General features: G+C 43.9%; 1 protein-coding gene across 1 annotated transcript in view; it reads left to right on the top strand.

The window, feature by feature from the left end:
- The window catches only part of LOC147614387 (E3 ubiquitin-protein ligase KEG-like), a 56,206-nt gene extending 32,147 nt beyond the window's left edge, over positions 1-24,059 (top strand). Inside the window, exons 10-16 of the mRNA XM_086780938.1 lie at positions 19,837-19,961; positions 20,159-20,263; positions 20,394-20,627; positions 20,741-21,074; positions 21,289-21,477; positions 21,575-21,880; positions 21,999-24,059. Coding sequence (XP_086637064.1) covers positions 19,837-19,961; positions 20,159-20,263; positions 20,394-20,627; positions 20,741-21,074; positions 21,289-21,477; positions 21,575-21,880; positions 21,999-23,237 — 2,532 coding nt within the window. The 3' untranslated portion in view covers positions 23,238-24,059. The remainder of the gene's footprint in view (positions 1-19,836; positions 19,962-20,158; positions 20,264-20,393; positions 20,628-20,740; positions 21,075-21,288; positions 21,478-21,574; positions 21,881-21,998) is intronic.
- The last annotated feature ends 3,067 nt before the right edge of the window (positions 24,060-27,126 follow it).

Raw genomic sequence — 27,126 nt, 5'->3', positions numbered from 1 at the left:
AAGAAAGAAATCTCCATAGATATAATCCATCTCAATAAAGAGAGCCATAAACAATGTTTCCTTGAAACCATGTCAAGGCAAACAACACCACCTTTCTCTTGCATGGCTATACAAGGGTTAGTGAACATCAAAAACACTTCATAGCAAAAGCACTAACTTTGCAAACTCAAAGTATACTTAGCTTTTCTTTGCCAGGTTGGTCATGAAGCCAATAGAAATATCTTGTCACCATATCCTTAAGATATCCTGAGATATATCTCCATATAGCTTGCCTGTAAGCTTGATAATATAATCCACAAAAAGAGTGCTAAACGTATGCACATAAAGCCAACTCCATACTTCCAAGATAAATTTTGTGAATTCATAAATCCTTAGATCAACAAGCTGTCTACTGCTCATGCTCTTGCTTCATAAGCTATGAAGTGGCTGGCCATGCTTAACAGCAATGCTGGTAAGTGTGGTCCCTACTTGAGATCTTTTCTCTTCCTTATTGATAGAAGGAAGCCTCCGCTTCCAAGAAAAAGCCTATGCTCTGATACCAATGTAACTCGCGGCGGGTGCCCGGGGGACTAGGGTCTTTGACACACTTGTTGATACAATCAATGCATATTAAAACATTTAAACATGGCCACAGCCTTAACACATATCCATCATCACTTTGCATAAAACATAAAGCTGGACAAAACATCCACAAATGCTGAAAATGGAGCTTGCACGTGTGACACGACATAGAGGCCGGAATGGGCGACCCCCCTCCCCCCCCTTGGAGTATTTTATTACCCAAGGAGAATAATATCATGTACAACCTTTGAGGGCCTTACTCTCCCCATGGGAGATGCCGATTATCCATATACAAATGCCATAACACAACCCAACACGAGGCAACCAAGCCGGAACATAGGATGTAGAAATGCCGAGCCAACAACATAATCCATATACCTCCGTGTGGGTACTGATTCTTCCCCAAAAACCACGGGTCTTCATGCAATAGAGATAGTACAGCACGTACAACTCTCTATTCAGCCAGTATAGCAGGTACAATGGTTGGTACAATCGGTACAGTGGTGGCTGGCACAGCAGGTACAGTGGTTGGTACAGTCGGTACGGTGGTTGGTACAACAGGTACAATAAGTACAAATGCTGGTACAGCATGTACAGTGACAAGCACAGCAGGTACAGTGGTTGGTACAGCAAGTATAAAAGTTGGTACAGTCGGTACAATGGGTGGTACGGCAAGTACAGCCAATACAATGGCTGGTATAGCAGGTACAAAGGTTAGTACAACAAGTACAATGGCTAGAAATCATAATAAATGATTAAATACCCTTGCCTTCAGTATTTCTTTGCGATGGAAGCCTCCAAAACAGTCCCCAACAGCCGGTATTCTTCATGGGCAGCCTTCAAGAGAGAGAGAAAGAGAGTAGCCATCATTAGGGCAGCCTGTAACGGTGGTAGAGGCTAGTGTGTAACAAGAGAGCCTCTATTAATGAAGAGAGAGGACTCCAATTTATAGATTTGGGCCTCCCATGAGCTAAAATGGCAAGAGAAGGCTACAGTGACAAGTGGAGAGCCACACAATAGCTGAAGTGACAAGTGTGAGGCCACTTGTCTCACTTTGATCCACTTTCTAACAAGTGTCAAGCCACTTGTCTCACTATGGTCCACTTTCTTGCCACACGTCCCAATCTAAGAGATGGGTCCTTCCATAAACTTTATCTCTAAAAATATCCCAACTGGTAGACATGTCGTCATAGGCACTTTGCCAACTCTTGGTATCTGCTCAATTCCGGATGTAATGACGCAAATAGATTTCCATCGGAGCCGGGCCAAAAATAGTAACTCTCCTAAATTTTAGGAGTGTGGTCCTTTGTATTCTAGGATAATCCCCCATTCCCAAAGCTTGTACTTTCCAAATATTTAGACATCCTGGAGTCCACCAGACCCCTTTCATACTGGGAAATGTCCAGGCTGGTGATAGCCTGCCTCTTCCAAGCGTCTTTTCCATTTCAGCGATTGGTCTTCCATCGCCGGTTTGACCTCTTGAGACTTCCCCCTCACCTGTTTTTTGCTCTGTTTTGAGGGCAGTAGCACCTTGGTGTGCCGAGTTTTTCTACAGGTGGTTTTCTTCAGCAGTTTTCAGATTCATCTTCCCCTTTAGTGCAGGCAGCTTGTTCTATGTAGGATTGCAGCCATACATGTGCTGCATTTTCTTCTCCTACAGGTTTACCTCTGCATTTTCAGATTTGCAGAGATGGTTGCTGCGTTTTTTTGAACTGATCTTGTTGGTAGCTCTACCTTCACCTGGGCTTCATCCATTGGACCCGAAGGTACCTTCTCTTTAGCGTTTTTCCTCATAGGAGGTGTGTGGTTGGCCTGAATTTTCTGGATTGTAGCCCTCTGTTGGTGCTGTGTTTTCTTCTCCAGTGGACACAAATCACTTGCAAAGGGGGTGTTTTGTTTGGATTGTGGCTTTGGAGGCAGTTTGGTACTTGAGGAGGATACTAAATTTTTGATTTCAGTCAGCGTTTTGCTGATTTTGGAGCATCTATACCTGTGTTTTGTTCCTAGCCTTCACAGTTACCCGGTTTCTTCATGTTCCTTGCCTTTTGTTGGCGCATCCCCTGGAGTGTGTCATATGTAGAATGATGCATGGTGCAACTGCTGCTGCCGCCTCCCGCTGTCGTCGCCGTTTGGCGTTGCTGCTGTTGTCGCCGCCAAGTGTTGCCGCTGCCGCTGCCGCTGTTGCCGCTGCTGCTGGGCGCTGATAGGCGGGTTGAGCGCATGGCTACAGCCAGGTGGGTTGCTGCCAGCAAAAGGACACCAAACGAGCAACCAGCAACCAGATAGGTGGGCAGCCAGGCAAGCGTCAGTTAGGCGGACAGCCAGTGGGGCAGCCATGTAGACGCCAGTTGTGGGAAGGCGGTGGAGAGGATGGGCACACAGCAGTGATTTTGGCCAGGTACTGGTGGTCGTGGAGCAGGTTACTTGTATGTGACAGCCAGGCGGGCGGGTTTTCTGCAGCATGGAGCAGACCGCATCATTGAGGCATCTCCACAGCCAGACTGGACAGGCTTAGACCAGCATGATGGAAGCGGGTCTATGGGTTTTTGGCATCGTGATTGGATGGTGCATATGAGGATTTATCTGTCATGGAAACAAGACATTGGTGTTTCGAGAAGAAACAGGACTTTGGTATCGAGGATACTTCTCTATGGTTTATGGATACAGGTCTTTGGTTTATCGGATACAGGTCTTTGGTTTCATGTGGAGAACATGTCTCTGAATTCATGTGAACAGGTTATAGTTTTCTCGAGGTTACATGCAAGCTGTGACTATAGGAAGGTCATATGGTTTGGTACAGCCCTACTGCTGTTGGGGAAAGGGTTGTGGGACCCATGGTAGAGATGGAGAAGACCTTTGGAAGCAGGGAGGTGTCGTACAGGTGTGCCTTCTCTATGGAATGCTTGGCTGTGATAACAAGAGTTCTTATTTGGAAAGTCCTGGGTGAAAAGCTAAAAGGGATCCTATTGGTAAAGGATTCGACAAGTTGTACTTTGTACTCATTTTTGATCAAGTAAAGAAATACCGCAAGGGCGCCATTGCGTTCTGGGAAGCTAAAAGGGATCCTATTGGTAAAGGATTCGACAAGTTGTACTTTGTACTCATTTTTGATCAAGTAAAGAAATACCGCAAGGGTGCCATTGCGTTCTGGGGCCAATCGGTGTCCTTGTACTATTTGCAGGAGCATTCTAGCTCCCCTGTTTGTTTTCCTTTTCCAGGTTCCCATGGGTGATGAAGTGTTTTGTGTGCGAGTGTTTGTTCCACCGCCCATTAGATTTCTGAAGGCCGGTTTCACCCCCCTACCCCTGCGTCCCCCCCTTGCCCCACGAATCGAGAATCTTGTAAAGAGATTGCCCTTAAACAGACTTAAACGACACAGATACACATCATACTTAACTGTTCATTCATTTCGATAGCTGATACAATAGGAATTGTAATTAAATACATAGAAACGGGGACTAGGAGATACTTCAAGTCCAAAACAGAGTATAACATCAGAAAGCCACAAAATATATGGACACCACTGAGCCGGAAACAATCCCCAAAATGCCCCAAATCTGCCCCACAGCAGCCCACTGGAGTACCACCAGTTTTGAGGATGAGAGGGAAATGACAGAAGCTGTATGGCCTGTTTACTTCGACCAACAGAGAGGAAAAAAACAGTGTTGCTGTACGGCCAGCACTCGAACAACCAAAGGGACAAAAATCCAGCACTGCTGTCGGCCAGCTTGAGGGCGAGCAGAAAAAACGAAGACAGTACTGCTGTTGGCCTGTTCAAAGTCAAGAGAATAGAGAGAACTTGCTGCAGCCGGCCTATGTCCCTGTGCGCATGTCCTCAAAGAGCAGCCCATTCCTCTTTTCAATGCTTCAGCCCAGCCCCTTTTAGCTTAGGTCGGCCAGCTCTAAAAATATGGGCTATGCGTTTCCTTTTTCCCATTTCCCAAAAGTGGCTTTGCTTGCTAAAAATATCCAAATTTTTGCTTTGTTTAGCCAAAGTCTCTATAAATGATAAAACTCGCCTTCTTTGGTGTCCAAGCTTTAAAAATTTCTCTCAAAAGTGGGTGTTTATTGTCCTCGTGGGCCCAACAAGGTGGCCCACATGTCCATGTAGGGTGCCATGAACCTTTTTATGATAACCGAAGCCCATAAAAGCTCTTGTTAAGTGCCTAGGCTTCAAATATTGGTTTAAACACTTGACACCTTCTTCAGAGAAATGCTTTTATCCTTGAGCATCTCCCTTCTTGTGTGGAAAATCCCCATTCTCACCTTGGTTCCGTCTTGTGCGTGGGCTTTTCCCAAAACACTGTTCAGAGGTGGTAAAAGGCCAGAATGGCGCTTTTTATTGCCAAATCCGTGTTGGGGTTTTCGCGGACTGCGCTTGTGACCATGGATACTATCATTAGTTGGGAAGATTTAATAGCATCCTCTAGAGTCTTGGGTCCATTGCTAGAGACCTCCAACTTGTAATCTAGATCTGACCCATGTGTAAACTGAAGGCTTTCAACAGTTAGGGTTAGGGTTTGGAGGTACTGCAAACACAAGCGTGGGGAAGCAGACTGATATCACCTGCCTGGAGTCTCTCCCGAACAAAATGATAGTGAATCTCAATGTGTTTCGTGCGAGCATGAAACATAGGATTCCTGGCCACAGCAATGGCACTCTGACTATCAGTATAGATAGGTGTAGGCTCCTCCACTGAAATATCCATATCAGTCACATGAGACGACACAGCCAAACACACTCAACAGTAGTAGTGTAGGCTGCTCTGTACTCTGCGTCACAAGACGAAGTGGCCACTGTGGTATGTTTCTTGCTTAGCCAAGAAATGCATGAAGAGCCAAGAAAGAAACAATTTCCACTAGTGGAATGTCTGGTATCAAAATCACCAGCCCAATCTGAATCGCTGTAAGCGTATACGGTATAACTGCATGTCACCCTCCTCAGGATAAAGCAATCCAAGAGACAAGGTACCCTGCAAATATCGGAATACACGCTTCACAGCTTGCCAATGTGATAACCGCGGGCTGTGCATGAATCTGCTCAACTGAGAGACTGCATACTGAATATCTGGCCGTGTAGTACACAAGTAAATAAGGCACCCAACAGCCTGAGCATATGTAGTGGCATCAAAGGAAATACTGTCATCTTGTAGCGACAGTTTCATCCCTGGCTCCATAGGAGTGCTAATAGGCTTGCAATCCTGAAATTTAAACTTCTCTAGAAGTTTAGCAACATACCGAGATTGCAACAACCCAATGCCTCTGTTATCCTGCACAAAATGTATGCCCAAATAGTAGTGTACGAGCCCCAAATCAGACATGTCAAATGTCTGTTGCAGTATCTCTTTAAAAGCTGCAATTTTGTCATCATTTGATCCCATGAGCAAGAGATCATCTACTTAAAGACTGATGACCAGCAGATCTTTCTCTTCTTTCTTTACATACAAGGTGGCTTCTGATGGACTGTTCACAAATCCTTGAGTGAGTAGGAAAGCATCTATCTTTGCATACCAAGCTTGTGGAGCTTGTTTGAAACCATACAAGGCCTTTTTCAGCCTGCATACTTTCCCTTCATGACCATGTTCTGCAAAACCAATGGGCTGATGTACATAAACTTCCTCCTCGAGGTCCCCATGTAGGAAAGCAGTCTTTATGTCCAACTGGTGAACAACCCAACCACGATGTGTTGCCAATGCAATGACACACCTAAGTGTCGACATACGGGATGTAGGAGCAAATGTCTCCTCATAATCAATGCCCTTCTTCTGTGCATAGCCCTTTGCAACTAGACGGGCTTTGTACCTGTCAATGGATCCATCTGCATGTCTTTTCAACTTATAGACCCATTCAGTACCAATGGCTTTCTTGCCTTTGGGCAGATCAACCAAATCCCATGTTTGATTCCTTTTAATAGAATCAAGGTCATCCTGCATGGCTTTGTTCCAATGCACATTGTCTCGTGCATCCACAAATGAATCAGGCTCATCATCATCCTGTAAACTGGCTGCCATAACCATATTCAAATCCATGATGTGTGCATGCTTATTGGTCCGTGTCTCCCTACGAGTACGACCAGCAAGAGGACCCTCTAGATGGCTGTCCTGTAATGTCCTCAAATACCATCTAGGTATGTGTCTGACCTGTGGTGCTTGCTGCCCCATATTTGGTTCAGCTTCTGGCTCAATTTGTTGCTGAATTTCTGCACCACCTTCATGATTTGCTGGCTGTCTTGTACCCTCATGAGTTGGATCACCAACTGTGGAATGAAACTCCATAGGTAGTAGACCTTCAAACACATCATTTTCAGCTTGATTTGCATCATAACCAGCCATGGATATTTCTGATTTTTCATCAAAAATCACATCCCGACTAGTGAATATCTTCCTGGATAGTGGGTCATATAACCGGTAGCCTTTGCTCTCACGGCTATACCCAACAAAAATGCATTTTGTGGCTTTATCATCTAACTTCCTCCTCAACTCTTTGGGTATGTGTGCATATGCAAGACACCCAAAAATACGAAAATGTGATACCGAAGGCTTGCGTCCATGCCAAGCCTCAAAAGGAGTAATGGAAACCAATGCCTTTGTGGGACATCGATTCAAAATATGACAAGCACACATGACAGCTTCCACCCAAAAGATATGTGGTAGCCTCTTTGCCTTTACCATACATCTGGCCATCTCCATGAGTGACCGATTCTTCCTTTTTGCAACCCCATTCTGCTGTGGAGTATAAGGAGTAGTAAACTGATGTTTTATACCTCTACTCCCAAGAAAGGAATTCAACATGTGTGACATATATTCCCTCCCTCGGTCAGAACGGAGAGTCTTAACCTTGCATCCTGACTCTGTTTCAGCAAGTGCTACAAAGGCCAAAAATGCATCATATACCTGTGATTTCTGTGTCAATGGATAGACCCATCATATACGAGAGAAGTCATCAATAAATGTATAAGCTGCAACTTTGCAGTTGCTTGTAGAGCCTGATCACGTGGGAAGGAAAACCGATGCATTTTTCCCAAAATACATCCTTCACATATGTGATCTGGAGGCTTCTCCATAAGAGGTAGGTCTGTAAACATGTTATGTCGCATAATCATAAGACTACCAAAATTTACATGCCCCATGCGAGCATGCCATAACTCCGCATCAACCATAGCTGGAGTAAGAGTGAATGCATTATAAGCAGACTGATCCACTGGCTGAAATGCATCCAACTGATAAAGTCCATGACATAATGTACCAGTAAGCATCAAGGTCAAAGCATTAGCTTTGTCTCTGACCATGCATTTATCATCATCAAAGTGGACTTGCATACCACAATGTGCTAAAGAAGAAATGGACAACAAATTCTTCTTTATCCCTGGTACATATAAGGCATCCGTAAGGCGAAGAATGGAGCCATCAATGGCTGTGAGTTGAATCTTCCCAATGCCACGAACTGGATATGAAGCATTGTTGGCACACTGAACAGTTTTGCCAACAGGGGCAGGGCCTACATGACAAAACAAATCCCTGCGAGATGTGATATGCTTTGAAGCACCATTATCAAAATACCAAGTACATGCATGCTCTGTCATACTGAGTGCTTGTGAAGACCAAGAGGCATCATAGCTGCATGTATAGAAACAGTAATCCCTGTCCTCAACAAAAGAAGCAGTCTCTGGAGGAGCTTTAGAGGCATCATTTACAGACATCCCAGATTCCTTTGCCTTCTCTTTGGCAATCCTCTTTCTACACTCTGTGATGTAGTGACCTGGCTTCTTACAGTAATGGCATTTGCCCTTCTTCTTGGGCTGTCCATCACCTTTCTTGGTATCCTGAGATGAACCACCATCACCTGAATTCTGATTTGAACTCTTTGGCTGAGATTTGCCTTTCCCCTTTTGACCTGTAGTAAATGCTTGTTCAGCACTCGTGTTCATATTCATATTCTTCCTCATTTGCTCTTCTTGTAGCAAGAGAGCAACAAGTTCCTGATACTTGAGGGGTTCAACAGCATTCCTCATGCTGAGGTTCAAAGAGGTATGAAAAGCCAAGTAAGATCTTGGCAAAGAGTGCAAGATGGTGGACACAAGCTGTGTTTCAGGAATAATCTCATCCACATTGATGAGTTGCTCTCTCAAATCCTGCAGCTTGTTTAAGTGGCTAGACATATCATCTCCTTCATGCATTTTCTGATTTTCCAGCTCTCTTTTCAAAAATGAGATCCGAGCCTCATTATTACGAGCAGCATACATCTGCTCCAAAGTCACCCATGCATTCTGTGAAGAGCCAGCTGAACGAATATGAGGTATAATAGACCTCTGTACTGACAATGCAATGAGTGACAAGGCTTGTGCATCTCTGGCATCCCATGTCTTCTGAGCATTTGTCCTTTGAACAGGCAATGGCTGACCTGGAGCCTGTACCTGTTGTCCTCGTCCACGAGCACCCCCTTGGGGAGGAGTCTCTGGAGCCAATGGACCTGGACGTGGTTCATCACCACTAACAAAATCCCAATGCCACAAGCACATTTTTCAGCATAAAACTCCACAAGGAGTAGTTCGTGCCGTCCAATTTGTCTTCCTTAGACAAATACGTGAATACATCACTCTGATGTTGATTTGCCATTATGCCAATGCACAATGTTGTACCTGTGTATCAAAAAACCCAATAGCAAGAACCCTGAAAGCAACTGTACTCCACTGAATACAGTTAACCCAAATATGCCTGCACTCTCAATCCTCTGAATGTGCAACACAATGCACCACTGACTGAGTAGAGCAGCAAAAATGGCTTACACAGTGCCAAAATGCCCAAAATGCCCAAAATTATTGCACCCAAAACCTTGCAAGAAACCTGTAGAGTTTTCTTTGCAAGAAAGTCTGCCTGTATCTGCCTGAAGATTTTCACAGAGAAAATAAAAATGCCCAAAATTCAAAATATGTAATGCTTACCACTACTGTGCTGAGCAGTAGTACAGTCGACTGTACTGTGCAGGTACACAGCGGCTACAGTCGAGGTGCTGTACGGAAGCAGTACGGAAGCTGGGCGAGCAGGTACAGTACGGAAGCAGAAGGCAAAACTGCACTCGATTGTTGACGTAGCAGATTCTGGTCGGCTGTACTGTGCAGGTACGTTGACTGTACGGCTGCAGTCGTGGTCTGTACGGAGCAGGGCGACTAGGTACACAGCAGGTACACGTCGTAGGTAGCTGCAGGTACTCGTAACAAGTACAATACGGAAACAGTCGACTAGTGCCGTACGGAGCTGGGTGAGCAAGTCCACGGCAGCTGCAGTCGACTGTATGCAGGTACAGTACGGTACTGAAGGCGGCACTGATTGTGTACGGGCAGGTACAGGTGTACGGGGCAGGACAGTAGCTGCTGTCGGCGAACTCGTACGGAAGGCTGTTGCAGGAGAAGCTGTACGTGCAGTGCAGTACTGAAGATGGTGATGAACAGTACGAGCAGGGCAAGGGCAAGGGCAAGGGCAGACCAACCCGGAGGCTCTGATACCAAATGAAGGCTTTCAGCTGTTAGGGTTAGGGTTTGGAGGTACTGCAAACACAAGCGTGGGGAAGCAGAGAGAGAACACGACTCTTGTTGTGTATTCAGTTGATAATGTGAAGTACAATAGCCACATAATAAAGTGACCTAAAAGACGTGTTCACATGTCCGGCCATAAAATGTGCCGGGTGGACCAAAACACTTATAAACTGTTTATAAGTGTAACTAAGCTAAACTGGGGGAAAAAACCTCCACTAACTGAAGTAAAAAGTGCCCCAGTAATCTACTGATGATCACTAGCACTCGGAACTCCTCTGGGTGCATACACAGCATAAAACCCAACATAAACATCGCCATGGCGTAGAAAGATTCCACTTTGTGTTGCGCTAGATAAGTACGAAGAAGTTCAGATTGTTACTTTTCATGGTAGAGTTGCAGGTATAGTGCTCAATTATGGAGGTTGAAAGATCTTCATGACGTAGGAGTGTGTTCAAAAGAATAGAGAGAGAATAAAGAGAGAAGTCAATGATGTGACTATTGATTGATTTCTTCAATGAAGTACATGCACCTTTATAGGTTACAAAGGTTGCCTTTGTGACATCACTGCATATGTCAGGCACACGTAAATATCTATGTATTATTCTTACCCCTCTAAGAGTGGGTTCACACACAAACAAGCCAGTTATCCACTGACACTTAACACAATACCACTCTCTAGGAGGTGGTTCACACACACACACACACACACACACACACACACACACACACACAAAAGCAATACCTTGATCCCAAACAACCCTTCCTCAAGAGGTTGTCTCATACTGTGTCAAGGATAAATAGAGGCTCATGGTTTCTCATTCCAGTTTTCTTGGTCAAGGAGAAATCACATGGCTTTAGTTTCACATGTCAGTTATTGGGTCCCAAGTGTAAGGACATACAAGAGATCAGGTCACACAAGAAAACAACACACACAATGGCCTTCAAAAGTCTAATCGTCAATACAATAGTTGGCCTCCTATATGGAAGGCTCTTCAATAATATTAGTAGTGTTTTACTTGGAATAGCAATCTTTTTCAAGATAATTGCTTTTCCCACAGACACCACAAGGATTTAGGTTAAAACAATTCTTTTCGAAGTGATTGTTTTTTCCACATAACCCGCAAGGCTTTTCTTTGGCTTGTCGTGTGAATTAGCCCTTGGTCCCTTGTTGGCATCATCTTTAGTTATTGGAGACTAAACTACAGCTAGTTGAGTCATGAGACTCCTCATTTTGTTGACATGTACAGCAAGAGATTCTCTTTTCTTTAGTTGCAACTCAAAGAAAGTGATTTTCAAAGATAGCTTTGAGTTTTTAGCACTGGTACCGAAGAGCAAATAAAGTTTTGCCCAAGTTCAGCAAGTCATTCCAGATTTAAAATGTGATGCAAATAGTCATCACCCAAGCCAAGAGCTTTGATGGCATATGTCCTCTCTGTTCTACGTAGATCTTGTTGTGTTCTGGGCTCCTCTTCACTGTTTGCATGTGTCACGTGCACGCCCTTGCCATGGCTAATCTTCAGCATGAATTGGCTTAATCCTTGATTAGTGTAGCAATTAAGATAAGCATTTAGGTCACCATCACCATTAGCATCATTAGTAGAACTATCAGTATCAGCAATAGAAGCATCTTCATCATTATCCTCTTCAGCAGCATCACATCAACATGAACATCAAGCATCACCATCATTGGAAGGTAGGGGTATTTGTCGGCAGCTTCCACAGTGGTGTCGGCAGCCTTCAGGTGCTCGTGTTGCAAGCGGCTGATACCCCAAAGGTGACCAGGACAAGGTGGGAACACATCAGGAAAAAGTGCAGCATTTATCTAATATTTTGTCCAGCATACTGGCCGACAGCAAGGCAGCTGGCCGACTAGCAGCCTTCTCACATATATAAGCATTCCATCGTTTTCAGCAAATGATAAGTCATTTAGTTCATCATTTAGTCATTCATCTCAAGTAGAAGATATGTAGAAGGGACCTAGGTCACCCCTATGGGCCTACATCATGTACAAGCATAAAGTGACCTTTTTGTACCATAGTAATGCAAGAAAACCTTGACACTAAATACTCTCTTCTTCTTCTCTCTCCTATGTCTCAACCTTGTGTTAATTAGCATCAATGTTCTTAATCATGCTTAGGGCTGTGGATCAGTACAGCAAGGCTTTCGCGCATGCAACATTGGTATCAGAGCATTCAGGTTGAGCCCACTAAGCTATGTCCCAAGGGTTCCAGAAGAAGAAAGGATGCAATAGGGTAGCAGATGGAGTGGTCTGCAAGGCGAAGCTAGAGGAAGCATTCCTTGAGGGTAGGTACGCATACCCAGTACCTCATTAAGCTCTCATATCATTTCCATAAGCCTAGCAACAGGCATGATCAGTTCCGGAAGGTGACCCAACATTGTGTCAAGGTTAAGGGAACGCAGGCATGGGGAGACTTGGAAGTGGAGATCAGGAGTGAGGGTGTTCTGACCAAAAATATCAATCAAGGTTAGTCGAAGTCAAAGGCAGTAGCAGTTCAAGGTCAGTAGAAGTCCAGGGAGGAAGGATCACAGAGTGTCCACCCCGTCATCAAGTTTAGCAGAAGGGAATGTCACGTGCACGCTCGTACAATGGCTAATCTTCAGCATGAACTAGCTTAATCCTTGATTAGTGCGGCAATTAAGATAAGCATTTAGGTCACCATCACCATCAGCATCATTAGTAGAACCATCAGTATTAGTAGCAAAAGCATCTTCATCATTATCATCTTCAGCAACATAACATCACCATGAACATCATGCATCACCATCATGGGAAGGTAGGGGTACCTGTCGGCAGCTTCTATAGTGCTGTCGACAGCTTTCAGGTGCTCCTGTTTGCAGGCGGCTGATACCCCAAAGGTGGCCAGGACAAGGTGGGAACACATCAGGAAAAAGTGCAGCATTTATCTAATTTTTTGTCCAGCATACTGGCTGACACCAGGGCAGCTGGCTGACCGGCAGCTTTCTCACATATATAAGCATTCCATCATTTTCAGCAAATGATAAGTCATTTAGTTCATCATTCAGTCATTCATCTCAAGTAGAAGATATGTAGAAGAGGTCTAGGTCGCTGACCATAGCCCTACATCATGTACAAGCATAACGTTACCTTTTTGTACCATAGTAATACAAGAAAACCTTGACACTACTAAATACTCTCTTCTTCTCTCTCCTCTGTCTTAACCTTGTGTTAATTAGCATCAATGTTCTTAATCATGGTTAGGGCTGTGGATCAGCAAGGCTTCCGTGCATGCAACAACATCGGCATCGAAGGAAGAGGTTTAATTGGTAGTGCTCTTCACCAAACCCCATAGATCTTCTTTTATCAAATGGAACTTTTTTTCATTTGCCAAGTGTGGAAACCTTGGCTATTAAACTTGTCTATGAACATGTGAGAGCTCATAGTTGTAGAGAATATAAAAGATTTTCACTTCATGTCCCGAAAAATTAGGGTTTCCCAAAAACTAGGGCTTTTTGGAAATGATGCTATAGGAGGCAATAACAGCACTCTAATGCTTGATTTATGCCTCCAATTTTGAAAAATGATAATTAATGCAAGATTTTGCAAAAAATTAAAAAACCCAAAAATGACCTGAGATGATATTTGCAGAAGCACTTTGTTGATTTAATATAGGTTCTCCCCTTTGTGTTGATGTGCTGGTTGCAGACTAGGCAGCTGCAGTTTGCGTGTGGTGAAACAAGATAGTTTGCAGACTAGGCTGGCGTAGGGAGCAGAAAGACAAAAGCTCTAAAACTCTTGCTCTCATACCATGTTACTTTTCATGGTAGGGCTGCAGGTAAAGTGCTTAGCTACGAGGGTTGAAAGATCTTCCTGACATCATAGGAGTGTGTGTTCAAAAGGATAGAGAGAGAATAAAGAGAGAGAAGACAATGCTAGAGAGAGAGTAAAGTACACGACTCAATGATGTGACTCTTGGGCTGAAAATCACGCTACTAGATACAAGCCTTCTTCTTTAAGAACATCTAGACTTGAGAAATCCTTTGATCATCGGCCGCACCAATCGAGTCGAAGTAAGTAGTCCGTTGGTCCAGCCAGTTCCCGACTATAGCTTCTTTGCATTCCTTTTCTCTTTGGAAAAAGGCATGGCTTGAAACTATAGTTGGTTCTGAGGGCCAACAAGCCTACTCAAACTACTCAAAGCTTGTCACATCGTTTCAAGTGCAGGAAGACAACTGGTCATGGTAGTGATGGTACCTTGCAAAGTATAAAGACTTTGCTCCATCCAAACCTGGTGCCTGACTGTGACAGGAATCTGCCTAGGATCATTCCCAGGAGCATTAACTTGTGGGCTTCTAGTGGTGGTAGTGGCTGTTTGCGCGGGCTAGCATGCCACCATCAACTAGGTACACCCTCACGCGATTCATGCACAAGAGATAACAACTAGGTGATTCTTCTCCCTTTCTTGGAAGATCAATGGCTTCCTAGGCATGCCCACGACCACTGTGTCCACGTTTCTTTTCGTGTTATATATAGGCTGTGATACCAATGGAAGGTTCCTGTAGACTAGGTTTTATTATTATCACTCGTACTTGTCACTTATCATTATTGTGTGAATATATGTGCAAATTCTCCTCCCTCCCTCCCTCCCTCCCTCCCTCCCTCCCTCTCGCTCTCTCTCTCTCTCTCTCTCAATCGAATTGCTTCTTGTTTCATGAATTACCGCATATGACTCTTTCCCCTGAGTATGCCATCTGACCTCGGTATCATCAAGCTCCCTAATCCAATAGGGTTAGGGGACCGTGGGATGAGGAGATAGCAAGCAGATACAAGGTTTAGAATTAATAAAACTAGGCTACTAGCAGCAGGTTAGCTATTTATAGCGGCACTTATCACTATATAAGTGATGTGGTCAGTTGTGTGATGCACTCTTAATGGGTCTATGCCTGGACGAGAGTTTCTACTCGTGTTGTGGACTTGGAAGATCGTAGATGTCACATGCGGAAGCTCTGGGAGTCTTTTTTCAACCCCAAACTCCCGTCTTGGAACAACCTGATGCAAAATGCAAGCAAGAGATGGAGAGAAGAGGGAGAGAGAGCTGAGTTTTCAGTATATTCTATACAGTACAAAAAGGTACATTCATGGCAAGCCATAGGCTGCCCCTTCAAAAGGTGGAAAACACCTATCTAAGCCTTTTCTATGATCCAGCACCCAAATTGGGTGAGAGATGCTATCAATGAGCTATGCGCCTACTTTATATAGGCCTTGGAAACATGTGTGGACTGGCCGATTTGTTGTCGGCCAGGTCCCTGGACACATAAAATCATTTCAGAAGCTCCTAAACCCGGTCCTAAAAGTGTTCCTTATCTGTTGTCCTTAAGTATTAGCCTTGAAAATGAGCATGCACATGTCTTGCACAAGACATCCCCTCTGCTAAACTTGATGATGGGATTCCAACCTCTGACCCTGGATGACTGTCATCATTCCTTTGTCTCCTCATGGATTCCCAAACCTGTCATCCTTCCTTTCCTGGCAACCTTTTCACTAAAACCCAAGCCCAGTCTCCAATTCCACTCTAAATTTGATGAAGATTTGTGCATATGTTCTGCCTTGTCCCCCTGTCCTAGAACACTTTCTTTGGTCTTCTTTTCCCGAGTATGGAGTCTAGTGCTCTCACTCCACCCCTTGGAGGATCATCGTCCCTTGGAACCATTGCCTGAAAGTCTTTCCATGTATGCCCCATGTGGCACCCGACTCATAGGATTGCCATTCCCCTTCGGTCTTGTGGAACACCACCAACCAACCTCTTGGGAACTTCTTCCATGTCTTGTGTTACTCTTCTTCTACTGTGCACCTTCATCTGGGACTGAATGAGTGTTTAGCCTTGCTGAGCTTGATGGTTTGATACCAATGTCACATGCGGAAGCTTTGGGAGTCTTCTTTCAGCCCTAAACACTTGACTTGGAACAACATGCAAGAGAGAGAGAGAGAGAGAGAGAGAGAGAGAGAGAGAGCTAAGTTTTCTGTATATTCTATATAGTACAAAAAGGTACATTCATGGCAAGCCATAGGCTGCCCCTTCAAAAGATGGAAAACACCTACCATCCCCTTGAAAGAATTTTTGAGCATCCACATGAGGAAAAAAGGGAATGTAAGATAAGAGCTATGGTTATGAATGTTATTCATCATGTAGACATTTATATCAAAGGCAGTGATGTGTTAAAAACACTTAGTCTGCTAGGGCACTTTTTCCCTCTCTAGGAGGTTTTTTCCGGTGCATGTGTACATGGTCTTATCCACTTATCAGGTGTACAATGTACTTTATCTTTGTACTTGGGCACATTTCCCAACCATTCAATCAACATTGAGTTGTGTGCCTCTCACTCTCTTTATCGTGTCTATCATTGCATGTGTGCTTTGTTGTTGCAAACCCTAACCCTAAATCTGTAGGTGCTCGCTCCAACATTTGGTATTAGAGCCTTGCTACCTTTCTTGGGAATTGTGCTGGGTGTAAACGGAAGGGCAACTGTACACGGAAAATCTTATCAATCATGAAAATTGAAAATACATATAAGCATGCCAGACAAAAAGAGATGACAAATCTACACAGTACACCACACTAAAGGCCAGAAGATGGGCTGACCCCCCCCCCCCCCCTTCCCCTTTTATGGTTAGATTACCAAAAAGGAGTCTGCTTCCAAATACAACTTCATGGGTGCCGAGGGATTCTCCACTGGCTAGCACCTGTCTCTTCCAATACAATATGAAAGCAAAACAAATACATATGCAGAATTTTGTTGAAAATCCTCAGCATTAAACATGCAGGACAACTATGGACAGCCCATAGCACTCCCGCATCAGCCCGGAACAACCTTGTGTCTTCACTTTCCTCATGTCTAGCTCACAGGGCAAGTCGACCAGCCATGGAAGGCTGTTTACAGCAGTCAACCAGCCCTCAGCAGCCACAGAAAGATGCGACCAGCAGCAGCACACAAACTTGCAAGCTCCAGGTCGGAAGGAAACTTGTCCAGATCATCCCGACCAGCTTCTCCTCTCTGTTTTTATCCCTTGTCCAGCCTCTGTTCAGGCTGTAAAACCAGCCGGCTAGCAGTAGAAGACACATAGAAAGAGTCGGCCAGCTTCTCCCATGCACTTGATGAACTTCAGTCACGATGGCTGGTTGTAGAAGCTTGCCAACAGGCTGAAAACCAGCCGACAGCCCTCATGCACCACTGAAAAGCATGCGCCCCCCTCCAATCTGGAGTTTTTTCTCAATAATAGAGGCTTCTCGCCGGAAATAGCTCACTCGTGTGCTTTTTAGGTCCAAAAGGAGGCGCCTACTTGAAGAAGGCCTAAATAATGTCCAGTGCCCAGCTTTTGGCCGCCACGTGTATTAAATAAGTCTTGCTGAATGTGTACTCACTTGTAAGTTGTTCGGTTACTTATAAGTGAGTGTGAACCTGCACCAATAATTATTAGCATGTGAACTCATAAAGCTGTAAATTTAGTTTTTGGGAATACTTACTACCTGCAAAACACATGTAGACCACCTGTCAGTCCCAAACATGTGTGCACATACACGTCCACAGGGTGCCCAGGCGTCCCTGGCCCCATGGACAACGCAGGCAGAAATCTCAAGCATTGTCCAAGCAAACAAGACAAGTCATCCAAAGATAAAATCAAAGTCATGCACACACATGAGTGCAGCTAGACTGGAAGAAACACCCATTTGCTTAGTTGTATCCGATAAAATGTCCAGGGTTCATGATCCTTTCGAAACCTTCCCAGAACATAAATACAAAAGATCTCCAAGATAGCTAGTCCCAGAGAATTTCATCATGTCAGGCTCTATGGGCCATACATGTACACCATGTCAGGCCCCACAAGCCACACATGTACTATCATGTCAGGCCCCACAAGCCACACATGTACTATCATGTCAGGCTACACCAGCCATACATGTACTGTTATGTCAGGCTCCATATGCCACACAGACACACCATGTCAGGCTACACAAGCCATACATGTATGTCATGTCAGGCTCCATATGCCATACATGAAAAGTAGAAAAATAGAAGCTGTAAGGAATTTTGACACTGGGGTCTCAGGTCGTGTTGCTGATTGCCTATCCATACCATCCATACAAGTGCAGAGCAGGTGCCATCGCCATAGCCACTGGCCTGCTGTTAGTAGCCATTGTGTGCTAGTCACCATAGCCTAACCAGCTACAGCCAGCATTGCAGAGCACTCGACGCCTAATGCTGTCCAACTCTGCAGCCATCACTGTAGAGCAGTTGTCGTCGCCCAGCCCAATTGCCTAGTCCTATCTTTTTTTTTTCAGTTTTATGCCTCTTTGGCATCGATACTCAGAGTGGAATGTAAATGGATGTACGTGATTTGTCCCATAGGTCGGATTCGGCCTCCCGTGGACATTAATATAACTTTCTTTCTTTCTTTCTTTCTTTCTCTCTCTCTCTCATGGGACCATTGAAGAGCCTAACATCTCTCTATCCTACGGGATTGACGAAGAGCCTGGTTCTCTCCACCCGACAGGACTGAATGAGAAGTAGTGTCTTTCTCTCTCTCTCTCTCTCTCTTTCACCAGGCTGAACCAGGAGCTGCGACATATAGAGTTGGGGACAGCTGGTCATAAACTCTTCAAGTGCCTGTCCTCCTCCTCCTGCCAAAACCATTGGTTGACTGAATTGTTACATCAAGGAGTTGAGGGAAAGCCTCATCATATCCTGAGTTTTGGACACACACACACCACCAAGCAAGAGACATGCTATAGAGTATTTACATAATTCATGTCCTGGATGCAAGCCGACTACCACTCCTAACAAACACCAACACTAACAGATTATACGTATACACAGAGGTTTTGGGGTTTATTTTTCAGCCTCGCAACGGGAACTTGATGAGGCATGCCAAATAGAGGAAGCCAAATGTAGGGAGGCTGAAGACCAATGCTAGGCAGAACAAGCAGTGTTGGAATATCAACATAAGCTTGATTGGGAAGCCATGTAACTCTAGCATTAGCAATTGCTAGCAGCCCTAAATGCCAGTCTTATGGCAACTCTTCCCAAATTGGCATTGGTCCTAGTACCTCATCTGCTTCATTAACCACTGTCATATAGCTCAACCAAACTTTAGTAAGTATGATGGCAAGTGTGATAATTCTGTAGTTACACAGTTTATTCATTAATTTGTTGCTTATTTTCCTTTAGTTAAGTTTCAGATCCACAAGACAAAGTCTATCTAGCAGCTCCACACCTCATGGGAGAAGTCGTTACTTGGTGGCAGCATTGGCCAGGTCTCCCAGTAGCCTAGTTTTATTAATTCTGAACCTTAGCCCTCGGTATCTGCTTGCCATCTCCTAATCATAGGGTCCCCTAACCCTGCTAGATTAGGCCCACTTATCCGAGGATCAGCTCCAAGTACATAAGAGGGACTTTCGTGGGCTGGCATCTTTGAGGATTTGTCTCCATTGTGTGGTACATCTAATAGCTGTGCAGGGTGTTTTCTCCAATTGGCCAGGTAACTTACTCCTAGGGCATGCCCCAATGGCTTGTGCAATGCCTTCATTGGCAAATATTTTGAAAGGGTGGTATCTTTTTGTTGTACTTGTGTGTGCGAGTCTCCAGACAGCATAAAGTTTTGCTTCACTGTTTCTTCATTATTTTGACCTGATACAACGACGTTGAGAATATATGGAGTGCTTTCGATCAGTTAAGAGAACTGTCGGGTTTTGTGTGTGGTTTTTTTAGGATGATGAAGGCTGCAATGCATTCCATATAGCCTCTAGTTCGGCAAAAATGGTCAGGGAGAATTTGGACTGGATAACAATCATGCTGGGGCTATCAGGTGCAAATGTTGAGGCAAGGACACACAGGCAAGTAAATGGTTTTTGGCCATAACACTGTATAGCTTTTTTTTTTTTTTTTGGATGGATATATAGTGCATGCACAGCAGTGGGTATCAAACCTAGGTCCTTGCCCTGGGAGGTGAAACCCTTGACCACCAGAGTACATGCCTGTGGACACATAATTGTTTTGTAATGTCCTGTTCTTCTGTTTCTTTGACATGCAGTGGGAAGACATTCAAAGATTTTCTCGAAATACTGCCTCGGGAGTGGCTATCAGAAGATCTTCTGGAAGCCCTTGATAATAGGGGGATACGACTCACATCCATCATGTATGTTTGATTGAAGATTTATTGATTCAGTTCTAACAAGTTGAAAGCATGGTTGCATCCTTATATTGGTGGCTGATATACAGGGGATTTTTTCATGAAAATATCACATTATTTCTAATAAATTTTGCAGGTATGAGGCAGGTGATTGGGTGAAGTTCAAGAGGACTATAAAAGCTCCGAAATTTGGCTGGCAAGGAGCCAACAGAAAGAATGTGGGATTTGTGCAGAGTGTTCCGGATAGAGACCACCTGATTGTATCCTTCTGCTCAGGAGAAGCCCGTGTTTCAACTGAAGAGGTGGTGAAAGTTGTTCCTCTCGATAGAGGGCAGCATGTACGGTTGAAGGCTGGTGTTAAGGAGCCCAAGTGAGATTCCCTTACGATTGTTTTGATCTTTAAGTTAGTGCATGTATTACTTTTGATAGATGCTGTTGATGGGTTTTGTGGATACTTACAATAGTAACATTTTTTGTTGGCAGATATGGTTGGCGTGGACAGTCCAGAGATAGTGTTGGGACAGTTTTGTGCATGGATGATGATGGGCTTCTGAGGGTAGGTTTCCCAGGGGCATCCCGAGGATGGAAAGCTGACCCAGCTGAAATGGAGCGTGTGGAGGAGTTTCAAGTCGGGGATTGGGTCAGAATTCGTCCTTCACTGACAACAGCAAAGCATGGGCTGGGCTCTGTTACTCCTGGCAGTATTGGAGTAGTCTACAGCATACGCCCAGACAACAGCTTACTTTTGGACTTGAATTATGTCCAGGGTCCATGGCAGTGTGAACCGGAGGAAGTTGAGCGAGTAGAACCTTTCAAGGTTGAATATTTATTGCTAAGTGTAGCAGTCCGTAATCATTTAATGCTAGAGTCTAAAGATTATTGGGCTCCGTTGGTGGGTTCTAGCCCAAGTGGCTACGACGGTGTGTGAGTTTAAACTCCGCTACCCAAAATATACATGACTTACACCAAAAAAAAAAAAAAACATTATTGGGCTCATTTCAATGGACTTAAGATTTTTATGGATGGTGCAGGTAGGAGATCGGGTATGTGTTAAAAGGTCAGTTGCCGAACCCAGGTATGCTTGGGGTGGGGAGACACATCATAGTGTGGGAACCATAACGGAGGTTAGTGGGGATGGTTTGCTTATGATAGACATTCTGTGCGGTCATAGATCTTGGAAAGCCGACCCAGCTGACATTGAAAAGGTGGAAGATTTCAAGGTATAATCTCTTCTGTTAAGTTTTGGGTACATGCATAACTTTATGCATCCGTGTATGTATATAACCCTATTAAATATACATGCATCTGTCTCTACAGGTTGGTGATTGGGTGCGTGTTAAAGCATCGGTATCCTCTCCGAAATATGGATGGGAAGATGTCACAAGGACGAGCATTGGTGTGGTTCACAGCTTGGAGGAAGAGGGTGACATGGGTGTGGGGTTTTGCTTTCAAAGCAGACCGTTCTCTTGCTCTTTGACAGATATGGAGAAAGTAGCTCCTTTTGAGGTGGGCCAAGAGATACATGTGAAAGCATCTGTCTCTGAACCCCGCTTAGGCTGGTGTGGGGAAACGTCAGCTACAACTGGAAAGATTTCAAGGATAGACATGGATGGTACTCTCAATGTGGGTACTTCAGCCAAAAACATCAAATTTCAGCTTTGAGCTACCAGATTCGGATTTTGTTTTTGACTTATTTCTTGTGTTTTTTATCAAAACATAATGTTTGAGTGTGTGTTCTCAGATCAAAGTTGCCGGCAAGCCAACCTTCTGGAGAGTGGCACCTGGGGATGCTGAGTGTCTCTCTGGATTTGAAGTAGGTGATTGGGTTCGACTTAAACCGCATGGTGTAAAACCCAGTTATGATTGGCATGGTACAGGCAAAGACAGCCTTGCAGTTGTTCATAGCATTTCAGAGATGGGTTACCTGGAGCTTGCAAGTTGCTTCAGGAAGGGACGATGGATGACACACTACATGGATGTGGAGAAGGTAGCAAGTTTTAAAGTTGGTCAACACGTACGATTCCGAACTGGGATGAAAGAGCCTCGCTGGGGCTGGAGAGGCTGCAGTCCCACGTCTAAGGGGGTTGTTATTGGAGTCCATGCAGATGGAGAGGTCAGAGTGGCCTTTCCAGGGCTTGCTGCCCCGTGGAGAGGAGATCCTGCTGATCTTGTCAAAGAAGAAATGTTTGAAGTCGGAGATTGGGTGAAGGTGAAGGAAGACTTGGTGGAGCCCAAGCACGGCTGGAAGTCTTTACGGCCTGGCAGTGTAGGGGTGGTACAAGGTCTAGCGTATGAAACCGATAATGAGGAAAGAGCAGTCCTTGTTGGCTTTTGCGGAGAGCAAGAACAGTGGCTTGGACTACCTGATGAGCTCGAGAGGGTTCAAGAACCTTTCAGGATAGGCCAACAAGTGCGTGTTAAAGAGGAGGTGAAACAGCCACGGTTTGGTTGGTGCGGAAATAATCATGAGAGTGTGGGAACTGTGACCTCCATAGATGCAGATGGAAGGCTAAGAACCTACTCATGTGCAGGTTCTCAAAAATACTGGATGCTTGATCCAGCAGACGTGGAGATTGTAGAGGAGAAGCCTATTGGCATAGGGGATTGGGTAAGGGTCAAGGCTACAGTTTCAACACCTGCCCATCAATGGGGTGAGGTGACACATGCAAGCATTGGAGTTGTTCACAAAATTGATGATCATGAAGATCTGTGGGTGGCATTCTGCTTTCTCGAGAAGCTGTGGGTGTGCAAACCTGCAGAAATGGAGAGGGTCAAGGCCTTCAGGATTGGGGACAGGGTGAGGGTGAAACGATCTGTACTTACACCAAGGTGGGGATGGAACATTGTAACACATACAAGCAGAGGACTAATCAGGGGTATTGATGCAAATGGGAAGCTAAGAATACAGTTCGCATGGCAAGAGGGAAGGAGATGGATGGGAGATCCTGCTGATGTAGAGCTTGATCCAGATGGAAATTGACTGGTGTATAGTGACTCTTTTTACTATGCTAGCGGGGTTTTGCATGCATCTGGTTTCCTAACTAGATGAAGGATTTGCTTCTGGTAGGCCGTTTTCTTGGGTTCAGGTTTGAGAGAGGAATCCCATTCCTACCAGGTCTTTCGTCTACTTAAGAAAGCAGAGAGCACAATGTTCTTCACAAAGAGTGGTGCCTTGTAGAATACATCTCATGCGGGTAGGTCATCTTATGGGCTAACAAATCTGGTAACGTATTTGGTATGGTGTATAGAGATGCTCCACATATGAGTATATAAATATATATTATAGTGTTCTGAGGAGAGGCTAGCTAGCTACCTTTTGTACTAAGGTGAGTTCCTTCCTTATTTGTGAGCTTTTGGTGGAGCCATATGTGCAGTAGTAGTTCTAGGGACCTTGTTCCCTGAGACAAGGCTTACTCTGAAATGCTCTTTTGACACAGTTTTTTTTTTCTTTTTGCAATTTGATTCTTTTATGCGTCAGGCTTGGCTTTCTGAGCATGTGTGTGTCGTGAAGTCACCCCCTTGGGTTTATGAGGGGGTTAATTGCCCTCAGGTTTCTGTGTCTTCTCTAGGTAGTGAGTGTACTGCCCTTACCTGTGCTGGTACTAATGCCATTGGCATTCAGATATTGCATTCCAACATTGGGATGTTCTCATGAAAGTTTGGTGACTAGAGTAGGGACTCTTAACTAGTACATAAGTGTATATGTAGCTACTATGCATGCACGGTGATGGGTGCACTGTCAGTAGTAGAATGTTCTTTTGTTACTGTCTTAAGGACTATAATAAACAACTTGTTTCGAACATCTTTGGGTTTACAATTTTGTACTTGGAACTTCTCATGCCATCAAGACTACTGATCTCTATCCGCAGCTACTTACGCTAATCATCCATTGTATGCCTCAAAACCATTTTAGATTTATCCTTTGAACATTCAGTTTTTTGTTCTTCCATGTCATCAATGGTACTACCTTTTTAGTCGCAGGCTTCATTGGGAGGTGATTAAAGCAGGACAAGTAAAATTTCGTGGAGAAGTGATTGAAACAGTTGTAAGGGAGAACACAACCAGTGTTTGGTAATGCTACTGATTTATTTGTTTGAATGTGTGTGCCCCTACTCCACCTAGCTTCTGTTGCAGGAGGAAAGCATCCTTCTCTATCAACATCTTTCTTTTAGTTCTCTTTATTCATTATATGCGGTGTTTTACATGTAACCCTTTTTACTGTTTGAATTCTCGTACTATTTTTGAAAGCCGTATCCATTTTTATGGTCTTTTGAAACATGTGTAAATTACAGGTATTAAAGTAGAAGCTTATCAATTGGCAAGCCCTTTCAAGAAATTATTATTAATGCTTGGCAGTAGGTTGGAAAAAAATATGTTTTGAAAGGCGTTGAAAACACCATTCCTTATACATTTGAAGGCCGTAGAAAGTTCTGCTTTAGAACTGCAATGTGTATCTTTTAAAAAGATGGTCTCTAATCTTCCAAAGGTATTTGTAGCTGTCTCGAAATTATCAATGAATGTTGATATATGTTTTGTCCGTATTCTTTATCTCCACACCAAAATTTCAACAGATGCTATGAAGTCGTTTTCGAAAGTTTGCATCTATGTCAGACATACGAATTTTAGGGATAGTTCTCTACATGTAGATGCATGGTACATAGGACTCATGCCAAACACAAATTTTGAGGCAAAATCTTGCTGCCACCTTGGAGTTATGTCATATTTTCACTAGTCATTTGAAGCATGCCAAGCACTTGATTTCAAACATAATTTCGTGTGTATAGATGCATGCTATACCTTGGAGTAATTTCATAATGTTTTTAATCACTCGAGGCATGCCAAACACAAACACAAGGCAAAATTCTTTGCGTTTAGATCCATGCTACCTTGGGCTAATTTTACATTTGTTTAAATGTCTCCCACCCTAGTCGCCCACCCACCACCACCACCACCACCACCACCACCACCATCGTGCCAGTGCATTTTTTTTTGACGTGCCAATGCATTTTTTTTTTGACGTAGTTACAAGATTACTGTTGGTGATCTTTCATATTGATGGATTTGCTTGTGTTTTCCTTCTATGCGACCTCTAAGAATCTATCTCCACGTACATTTGACATCTTAATATCCTAATTGGATTTGTGCCTTGAAAGGTAATTCTAGTATTTCTCTCTTCTTGAGATGTATGGTCAGTGAAAGACTGGTCTATATGCTAAGGGTTTGTACTGAGTTGGGTAGCACATTTCCTGACATTAGTGCTCCTTGGTTGGAGGCTTCATTGACTCTCGAATCTATGTTAAGTCCTGCCTAAAATTTTATGCCTAAAACCTTCTCATCAAGTGGTTGAAACCAGATGGTGTTGTTTCATGCAGCTTATTGCTTGAACTATCCACAAGAGTTGGGTTCTTGGCCTTGAAAGGGTTGTTGAGGTAGTCTTTGCTTGATTGGGCTTTGATTTGGGGTACCGAGGTGAGTGACCTTTTTTGTAGTGGCTATAAAGATTTTCTTGACTCCTATTTTGTGATGAAGATTATCTTTTAAAATGTGATTCTCTCTTACACCTTTTCTTTGATAGATGACTTGAACATTTTTTGTGTGTCATGATTTGTACCCTTTCAAACCCACCCCTTGGTAGAGTGGGTGGATGTGAGCTTTTGAACTCATGTCCTAGCAGTTAGAGTCCCCACCTCTACAAAGCCTATTGTTCCCACCGCCTTTTGGGCCGTGGTACCACCAGAATACAGGTAGCTAATTGTTTGAGTTGCATCGAGGTAGATTTAGGGGGGCTTACTTTTGGGTAATGTAAACCTGGCAAAATCTAAAATGTGAATCCTCTTTTTGAGGTAGCCATGCTATGGCCATGTGGTTGTGCATGTTAAAGTGGTTGATCATCCATGAGATGTTTTGTGGTTGGAGATGGATTTGAAAGGAAGGGAGGGAGAGGAGACTCATTTACATGTTGTCTAGAGACATGTAGACATCATTTACATGGAGTCTAAGACATGAGAGAAGGTCTCCATAGAAGTTTGCAAAGCAAGAGATGATTAGTATTGATCAAGAAGTGATTATGAGTTATTTACAATTTAAGGATTTATAATTGTCTTATGAACCTATGCCCCATGTTCACACTTACTTATGCCTTGGCCTCCACATTGGACAATGCCCAAGACCTCTTTATTGGCCATTTTCCTTTACAAATCCTTCATCCATGATCCCATTTGGCCCATTAATGATCTAGCCTTAGCACTTTATTACAAACCATTCCCACCCATAGGTTTCGTCCTCGAAACCTTACAACATTTAGGCCTTTTCATATGGGTTGGATTAGTGCTCGGACATCGTGTCCACAAAGCATATGAGCGAATGACATGACAAGTCAACATATGAAAGCATCATGAGGCCTCTTCATTGGGTAAACCCCTTCACTTGATGAGGTATTTTACCAAAGAACGGTTGCGTAACAGTTTTTCTCTCGTGGTCAATACCTTCTCCGATACATACTCTATCATAATTTTCTCGTTTATTGGCGGTAGCTCATCTTGTACTTCTACTATTGGTTCCACATATGCTTTTAATTGATAGACATTTTTCCTTAAGAGATGCATATCTTGATTTTGGTATGCGTAAAAGCACCTAATCACCCGCATTCAATTCCATTTGAGTATCCTATGATCACTTCTCAGATAGAAATGGCTCCCATGCAAGACGGCAATCATTTCTTGATGATCATAGACATGCAACTCCATCTCCTTGTCATTCAATTTACAGCTCTCAAATGCAATAACTACATGATCTTGACACAATACGACACCAATGCCTCTTTCACATGCATCCGTCCTTATGATGAATGGTTTTGAAAAGTCGGGACG

This window comes from Cibotium barometz, chromosome 42 (genome assembly GCF_041138505.1).
Source record: "Cibotium barometz isolate CiBa-2024 chromosome 42, ASM4113850v1, whole genome shotgun sequence".
NCBI lineage: Eukaryota > Viridiplantae > Streptophyta > Polypodiopsida > Cyatheales > Cibotiaceae > Cibotium > Cibotium barometz.
Note: the sequence above shows the minus strand (reverse complement) of the source record. Positions and strands in the feature narration are given on the sequence as shown.